Source organism: Molossus molossus, unplaced genomic scaffold, assembly GCF_014108415.1.
Source record: "Molossus molossus isolate mMolMol1 unplaced genomic scaffold, mMolMol1.p scaffold_m16_p_14, whole genome shotgun sequence".
In the NCBI taxonomy this organism is placed as follows: domain Eukaryota; kingdom Metazoa; phylum Chordata; class Mammalia; order Chiroptera; family Molossidae; genus Molossus; species Molossus molossus.
The window spans coordinates 78417865-78426872 of NW_023425349.1; the positions used below are offsets into that span (position 1 = coordinate 78417865).

At 50.5% G+C, this 9008-nt stretch overlaps 1 protein-coding gene across 1 annotated transcript in view; it reads left to right on the plus strand.

The window, feature by feature from the left end:
• The window catches only part of TEK (TEK receptor tyrosine kinase), a 123084-nt gene extending 114491 nt beyond the window's left edge, over window positions 1-8593 (plus strand). Inside the window, exons 19-23 of the mRNA XM_036260638.1 lie at window positions 4076-4146; window positions 5040-5080; window positions 5836-5932; window positions 7701-7800; window positions 8519-8593. Coding sequence (XP_036116531.1) covers window positions 4076-4146; window positions 5040-5080; window positions 5836-5932; window positions 7701-7800; window positions 8519-8593 — 384 coding nt within the window. The remainder of the gene's footprint in view (window positions 1-4075; window positions 4147-5039; window positions 5081-5835; window positions 5933-7700; window positions 7801-8518) is intronic.
• The last annotated feature ends 415 nt before the right edge of the window (window positions 8594-9008 follow it).

A 9008-nucleotide genomic window follows, 5' to 3' on the forward strand; every position in this document is an offset into this window, starting at 1 on the left:
CTAACCACAGTGTTAGCAGAGGAGGGAAGCTGGATTCTGTTGCCCACCCTAGAATCAGAAGGCCCTGGAAATGTCACCCCCTGGATGTTAGGACGAGGCCAGTGTCACCCCTCCCCCTCAGGACAGAAATCCAGGAGGAGGAGAAAGATTAGGAAGAAGAGGTTTACTGAAAACACACACGTGGAGGGAAAGGAGAAGGGAGGGCGCTTGGCCGTCCAGGGCGCGCACGAGGACGAAGGGGCTCCCAGCCTGCGCCGCCTGCCTTGTGTGGGCGGGTGCCACGCGCAGGCGCAGGGCAGATCTCTTTGTTCTCCAGGTTCCCCCCGTGGGGTGGCACCGGCTAGCACCGGGCAGACCCGTGGGTTTGGAAGTACGTGAAGAGAAGCTCGAATCTTATCTGGGAGAGGCTCAGCCTGTTTCACCAGCAGCAAGCGCCCCTCTGCTTTCCCGGAGGGGGGGGGGCGGACTCAGGGCATGGGGGTGACAGCTCCTTCGTCCTTGTGGATGTTGGCAGGTTCACTCCAGTGGCTCGCTGCCCCCGTTCTAGGCCTGATAAACATTACCTGGGCTCAGCTTTCCCGGACAGCTCCAGTTTTCATACGACACAGTGGCTCCTTTTACTTGGGGGCACCGAGTTGCCTCCGCGAGGCTCAGGCTTCAGTATTTATCCTCAAATGCAGGTTTCCTTTCTGTTCATTATGCTTATTTTAGTGGCTGACAAGATAACACAGAAACAATATTCAAGAATGTTTTGAAAAGGAAATGACCCAGAGTTCACCACCTTGACACACATTCTTTTCAGTTTTCACTTGGTGCCTTTCATAAGCACACGCGTTTTCCCAGTTACAGGCACAGCGGATACAACCACGCGCGTTTTCCCTGGTACAGGCACAGCGAACACAACCGCCAGGCCTTTCCACTCCCTTTCTTGATAAGGGTGTGAAGGGGGTCCTTTGGCTCTTAGAGACACCACACAGTCTGCCCAGGAGCTTATCAGCGGTCACACCTGAAGCCAAAGGCACCTCCCTGAGGGCTGTTTCCAGCCAGTACTTGTTCCCTAAGCTTTTCAGAATTGGCCCCACTCAAAGCAGATGTTTCTCTGCTGGGCTTGTCTTAAAGAAGCAGGTCCCACTTTGGCTCTCCCCTCCACTCCTGCATTTGGGTGATGTGGTGCCCTAGATGAGGGGGTGAAGGGATGAATACAGTGTCTCCCCACAATCTACTCTTTTTATTTGGATGCTCTCAGATCCCCAAGGCGAATGCTGATTTGCTCGGCATTTCATGAAGGGCAGGAATGTCTGTAGTCTTGGCGAGGTTAAGAGGAATTCCTAGAGGATCAGAGACTGTTCAGGGCTTATTTCTCCTTCCTAGTGGCAGGGTAGTGCTCCCTGGTGGCATGGGTCTGGGGAGGAAAGGTACAGTGTAAAGGAAGCCAGAGGAAGGGAAAAGGGATTGGAGAGGAGCAAGCTCCCTGCAAGGAGGGCGCAGTGTAGAAAGACACCACCAGAGGGCAGAGTGGCTACCTTGTCTGGGCTATTGTTGAAGTCAGATGGTCAGCCCTCATTGTACCTTAGAATCAGGTGGGGTCTATTTTTAAAAACACAGACACTGAGCCCTACTTCTTAGATATCGATTCAGTTGTTCTGGGGTGGGGCTCCTGCATCAGCTTCTGTGTGTGTGTGTGTGTGTGTGTGTGTGTGTGTGTGTTAATCCCAGGTGATTCTAATATGGGAAGTGTTGCAAACTAATATACTAAGTGATATAGGATTTTATTTTCATTGATTAATTACATGATTCCCTCATAATCGATTTAAAAAAAAATTCCTCACTAGAGGATACTTTCCCATTTATTTTCAGACAGAGTAGGAGGGGGAGAGAGGGTGGGACGAAGGGAGATAGGGAGAAAGAGACAGGGAGAGAAACATTGATGTGAGAGAGACACATCTATTGGTTGCCTCCTACACAACCCCAGCCAGGGCCTGGGACCAAACCACCACCAAGGTACGTTCCCTCGACTGGAATTGAACCCATGACTCTTTGGTCTGCAGGCCAATGCTCTAACCATTGAGCAACCCTGGCCAGGGTTCATAATAGATTTTTATAAGACTACAATGTTTCATGCTTTGTGCTAGGTTTGGAGATAAAATAAATCAGATACAGTCTTCAGTCTTCACCTTCAGAGAGCTCACAGATAAACACATAATGAACAACTGCAACAGTTAACAGGTGCTGAGGGCCAGGAAAGCACAGATGTCGTGAGAACACAGAGAAAGGTCCTTGAATTGAACCTATGGGAAATCATGGAAGGCTTCCTGGGGGAGGCCAAGTCCTGAGCTTTATAGTAGATGTCAAACGGACAGTGGAGCTGTGAGAAGAAACTGGGTGACCTGGAGAATGCAGTGCATATAAAAGCCTAGAGGCAAAGGAAATTATGAAACACTGGGAATTAGGTAATTCATTGTGCCTGGAGCATCATGCTGAGAAGAGGGAGAGTTAAAAATTCAAGGTTGAAGGAGGAAGCGGAGCTATGGTCTCCTTGCAGAAGCTTGAATTCCAGCTGAGGATTTGGAGCTCAGCTAAGGATTGGCATCTTGGAACAATCAGGACATTAACAATTTTTAAGGAAAGGAACCACATGGTTGTATTTGCCACTTAGAGTGATCACTGATTGTGGTGTGGAGAACAGCTCCTTAGGGGGTGAAACTCGAGTCAGGGAGATCAGTTAAGAAGTGGTTGTCATCAGGTAAGCGATGACAGTGGCCTGACCCTTGGTGACAGCAGTGGGGACATACAGATGGGGATAGATCCAAAACAAAAAAACGGAGATGTGCGCATGCAAACCAGTAATTAGCAGGTATGAGCTCAGAAAGGAAGTGAGAGCCAAGACACAACAGAATGTGGACAGCCCTTTCTATGCCTTAGCCATGAAGGGGAAGAGAGAACTGGAATGGCAGGTGGGGGATGTGGGGGGTGGCGTGGCCGTACTGGAAGGGAGGTAGGAATGTTGAGAATATTGAAGAAGTAAATGTGAGAAAGGACACTTCCATAATTGAGCCCTAAAGTACAGAATTACCATTCGGGATTTATGGGCAGAAAGAGCTTCAGAATATTGCCACTTCCCAAAGACCTGGGAGAGGACTGAGCATTCGGCCATAATCCAGGGGGTGGGGCAGAGCTGGTCTCAGGATGGGTGGTTGGGGAGAACCCTGCTCCAGTTTCAGGGGGCTAGGATCCCCTCGTGCTCCTGATTTTGCCCTTCCCACTGGCGACTGTGGCAGAAATGACACTGTTAGCACTTGGACAAATCCCTGGTCAGGGCTGTCTGTCTCTCAATAGGTTCATAGGAGACCTGGGTGGGGGGTGTGGTGGTGGTGGGGTGCTAGGAAGGGAACCCCAAATCAGACCAAATTTGAGGAAGCTAGGAATCAAATTCAGAATTCACACTCCCCAATATCGGGTCCACATCTCATTTTTCCCAGACTGGACTCAATAAGCCAAAAAATGAGGACAAGCTAGAGGGAGTCAGGGCCAGGCACCCAAAAGGGTGAGTGAGTGTCTCATCCCCAAACCCAGTGTAAACCTCACTGGCCGGAAGCTCTCTCCTCCACTGGCGATGCATCTACAACCTGTCCCTTTTGGCCTGACGTGCTGTGTCCTCCCCGGTCCACCTGCTCTTACACATGTGGGAGAACCAAGCTCAAATGTCCCCCCCTCTGGAAATTCTGCCCCCACCTCCTCCAGGCGCAGCTGTTGCCATCTAAGCCTTCCCAGGTTACAGGTCAATCTCCGCGTCTGTGTCCGTCTCCCCTTTCAAACCTCGGGGCCCTTGGAGAGCGCACACACGCCCACGCCCACGCCCACGCCGCTTTATGTAAAACTGCAGCAGGACCCCACATCGTGTGCTTGTCTTTGGATGTGAAGACACACACAGGTGGGCCCTGTACAGACAGCTCCTGAGTGCCAGGTTTCTCATGGCTGCGAACTCCCTGGGGACTCTGTGAGCCCCGCCTCGGGGAGGCGCCAGCCTTCCGAAGGGGCCTGTCCTGCCCATGTCCCATCTCTTTGCTCTCTGCAGGGACGGCTCCCGGTGCGCTGGATGGCGATCGAGTCCCTCAATTACAGTGTCTACACCACCAACAGTGACGTGTGAGTAAGCCCGGGGCCCTCTGGGAGCAGAGCTAGTTAATAAGCCAGGAAAGAAATTCAGAGAATAAAGGAAGCCACAGAGTGGACAGTGTTCAGGGTGTGAGTCATGGGTGGCGGCTTGGTTTCCTTCTGCTTGTCAAGGACAGACATCAAGGGCTGAAGGCTTGCTGTCCAGAGGAACAAGGGGCTGGCTCTCTGTGGCTCCACTTCCCAGGCTGAGCTGGTGTGTGGGACCCGGTCAGCGAGGCAGCCCAGCCGCTGCGGAGGGTCAGGGGTGGCAGGAAGGTCAGAGGGAGCCCCCCTCTGCCTTCCGCCGGCAGCGACCAGGCTAAGGCTGGCGGGGGGAGGGGAGGATTGAAACTTAGGCCATCTTACCACATGCCCCATTCTCAGGAGGAAAAACTGAGGTCCAGCGGGTGGAGGGGACTTGTCTAGGAGGGTTTCTTATGCTGAGGGATGAGGAGGAAGCTGGCAATCACTGTATCACTGTGTCAGCATTGTGAGCAAGGAGCCATCGATATGTTATGTCTGCATATCCCAGGTGGAAACTGTATCCCCACTTTCAGAATAACACACTAAGAGGCCTCAGGGGTTCAGTAACTTGTCCCAGGTCGCATGAGTATCTGGTGGCAGAGGTGGGATTTCACACAGATCTGTCGGACCTAGAATTTCACCTGCTCCCCCATTATGACCTTGCATTCTCTACCTAAGTGGGAGCTCGGCAGAGCCAACACTCTCCCTGTTATAACCCTCCCTGGGCCTATCCCAGGGAGCAGACATTCAACATGTTCTCGTCTGATAAAGAGTCAGTCACCCTGGCTTTGGGGGCAGACAGTGACGTTCCACCTTTTTAATGGCTGCTGATTGTCGGTTTCCCCATTTCTGGTCCGCAGATGGTCCTACGGAGTGTTACTGTGGGAGATTGTCAGCTTAGGTGAGTATCCATGTTTCTCTCCAGGTGAGGCTCTTGGCAAAGGGGGGCCTTCCTGTGCCCCCTCACTGTCCAGTCCCCTGCGGGCCAGTTATATGTGGTGCCACCAGATGTGACCTGCAGACGGAGCTTTGTGGGTTTCCATGGATGAGTGTTTGGTTCCCACGTTTCTCCATGTCTGAGGTCACGTGTAATTGTAACAACCTGGAGGCCATGAACTTTGTTCTAGATACGTTGTCCCTGCTTGTGCAAAGATGTCTGAGAGCTAGTCCAAGTTTATTTCCACAACTTTAAGATAGCCAAGTGAAAAACGAAATCACATTTTGAAGAGCCTGTGAAAATGTGCATGCCAACAGAAAGATAAATTTCATGTTCATCACAATCCCAGTTTTGAAATATTACACTTTAAAAAACTGGAAAGCCTACACAGAAGGGTTATAAAAGTTATTGTATTTTTTCTTCATGCTTTTAAAATATTTTCCAACTGTTCTACAATAACCATGTATTGCTTTTATATTTCAAATTGGACAGGAACTATTATAGATGAACTAGGAAAAAGATGTACCTTGCGGTACAGGGACGTACTGTGTGTGACAGACTTTGGCAGGACACTGGCACTGTGAGACCCTGTCCAGCTTTGAGGAGCAGGGGTGTACACCCCTTCTTTCTCCCAGTCTCTTGGCTTCTGAGCCCCTGGGCAGAAGACTCTGCCCTCTGCACCAGGCGGGGTGAGGGCAGCAGCATCTGCTGTCTTTCAGGTGGGACCCCCTACTGCGGGATGACGTGTGCGGAACTCTACGAGAAGCTGCCGCAGGGCTACAGGCTGGAGAAGCCACTGAACTGTGACGACGAAGTGTAAGTCAGGCCTCGGCCCTGGGCCCCATGATGTCACCCTCCCTGCTGCGTGTCTCGTGGACAGACGGACTCCAGTGAAGGAGTGATCTCACACATGCACATACATGTATACCTACGTGCACATGCATGCACACACTCATGGAGGTCACAGACAGCTAGAAATACAGGGGTTCTTTAAAGTACGATGGTTACCCAATGGGCAGGGAAGAAGAGCGTTCCAGGCATAGAAACCCAGGAGGAGTTTAAGGTGGTGATTCTCGGGAAGGTGGAAATGAGGAAGGACAGCAAATGCAGGAAAGACCTGAACTAAACTGATGAAATTATTCACAAAAAAGTAAATGTGTGAAGTCTTGAGATGAACTTTGGGGATGGCAATTGCAGAGTTGTTTCATTAAGGAAGATGGATTTTTTTTTTTTTTTTATCCTCACCCGAGGACATTTTTCCATTTTTTGTTCAGATAGAGTGGGAGGGAGAGAGAGGAAGAGAGAGTGAGAAACATCGATGTGAAGGGACACATCGAGTGGCTGCCACCCGCACGACCAACCAGGGCCGGGGACAAACTGCAACCGAAGTACGTGCCCTTAGCGGGAACCGAACCCGGGTCTCTCCGGACCGCAGGCCGACACTCTAACCGCTGAGCCAAACTGGCCAGGGCGGAAGATGGATTTTTATTTGTGGAGTTTTACGTCTATAAATATTCCTTTCCAGAGTAAGAATTATTCTGAGGGGAAGAATTACTAACTTTGGTGATACCAGAATTCCCACAAGTCACTTGAGGGAAAAGCTGCCTAGTTGGCATAATTGGAAGAGTTGAGTAAATCATTTACTGTCTGAGCTGAGCCCCTTCCAAGAGTGAAGGAGGGTGCTGTTAATTACGTCACTGGTACAAGAGACACAGACCTCTTCCATCCGGGGAGATCTGGATGTACCCGGACCATCACTGGACCAAGTCTCCAAAATTCTATCTTTTGAGATTCAGTTCATGATTAGTGAGTGTTTTCCATGGTTATGAAACTTCCGTTAAAGCTCACACTGTTCTAGGACCCGTGGCTCCCAGGGCCTCTACGTCAGGGTCCCCGCAGCACTTACTCAGTGTGTGAAATCTTGAGCCCACTCCCAGACATTCTGGTTCAGTGGGTCTAGTGTGGGTCCCCAGAGTCTGCATTCTGATACTACAAGTAGTTCTGGCCACACTTGAGCAAGTACTGCCTTGGACCAGGGCTTCCCCAACGTTGTGTATGGAATGTGCAAGACGTAAATGGACAACAAGGGGAAAGGAATTCTGTGGTGGATTATGTTTCAGAAGCGTCATGACGAGCTTATCAAACAGGTTGTTTGTTTGTTTTTAGTGACAGGACTTCTCATGATTTTACTATGCGGATCCCAAAGAGGGAGAGGCAGTGAGTGGCACTGGGCACATTTGTTTGAGCTTGAAGCCATTTTTAAAAAATGAAACACTAACATTTTGAGAGATGTAGTATCTCAAGGAAAATGCTGCCCCAGAAACACAACTCAGTTCTTTCCATATGGTCAAATAGCCGAGGCCAAGGTCCTGCAGGAATGGTACCCAGGGTGGGCGCTGGATCTCCTGGGAGAGGAGGGGGGATTGGGGAGGGAGGATGGGGGCTCACGGGAACTCCCCAGGTGCGGTACCTGTTTCCTGCTGGCTGAGCTTAACGACTGTTCTCTTTCTCCACGCTCTGCACTTGGCCATGCCCAGGACTGTGGCAGCCAGAGAGTTAACCCTTTAACCCTTTGTTTACAAAGGTATGATCTAATGAGACAGTGCTGGAGGGAGAAGCCCTACGAGAGGCCCTCCTTCGCCCAGATCCTGGTGTCCTTGAACAGGATGTTAGAAGAGCGAAAGGTGAGTAGCGACCCCTCACGTGCCTGGGGTGGGCACAAGAACAGGGGATGCAATTTAACAGCCCGAGGTACTGTAGGGACACAAAAGGTGTGGCCCCACCTCGGAGGAAGTTACAATTTCAGAGGAAATAAGATCTCTATACAAGATACAGTCACACACCGAACAACATATCAAATTAGCCTGTTTGAGTTTGAAGGAATCTTAAATCTTATCAGTCATCTCGCCTGACCCTTGAATTTTATAGATGAAGGCACAGACTCAGAGGTGAAGGTGACTCACCCATGGGCACGCAGCAGGTAACACTAGAGCCTGGCCCACAGTTGCCATGAGGAGGGCCAAGAATTCTGTAACTATTTCTAGAAGGTAGCTGGCTCTATGTATGTGGAGTTTAAAGGACTAATCTAAGCTAGGGAAATGGATTTTGAAACTCATCAAAACCCAAGCGGTGATTAGACCAGAGATGTGGGCACAATCACACGTGAGCCGGGACATTTCAGAAGGGACCCACGAGGGATGCCGTGAGGGGGAAGCTCAGAAATGCCATCTTACTGGGAATAAGTCGGGATACATTCCAGACAGGAAGTTGTCAAATACAGCAGGAACCGAGGACAGAAAAACGTCCCCCAAGCACCTAGTGTTTGAACCAAACCAGCCTGAGGACACCAGTGTCACTGTAACTGCCCCTGTGAAGGCCTCTGAACCCCTCTTACTGTTCCAGACCTACGTGAACACCACGCTTTACGAGAAGTTTGCCTATGCTGGGATCGACTGCTCTGCGGAAGAGGCGGCCTAGGATGGCCCCTCATCATCTCTATTCTGCTTCCCCTCGACACCTGGGTGCCGAGACAGCGAGCCAGCCCCTGCCGAGAGAGGTGACCCAGAACACTGCCGCGTACAGACTGCCGCACGTCTGGGACGGTCGCCGCACAGGCCCCGTGTGCGAATCCGCAGGGCACCCGACTCTAATGGAACTGTACATACTGTTGAGTAAGAATGTGCTGGACTCAGAATGCCTGTTTGCGGTCTCATAGGCAATAATATATTTTTCTAAATATGTGGATTTTAGAGAAAGGTGTGAAAGTACAATTCCTGTAATGCATAACTCATTATTGTCCTAGATATTTTTGATATTTACCTTTTATACTGATGCTGTACAGAAGTCAACTGTCGTTAACCAACCTAACACTGACCCTCACTGCACAGGTAAG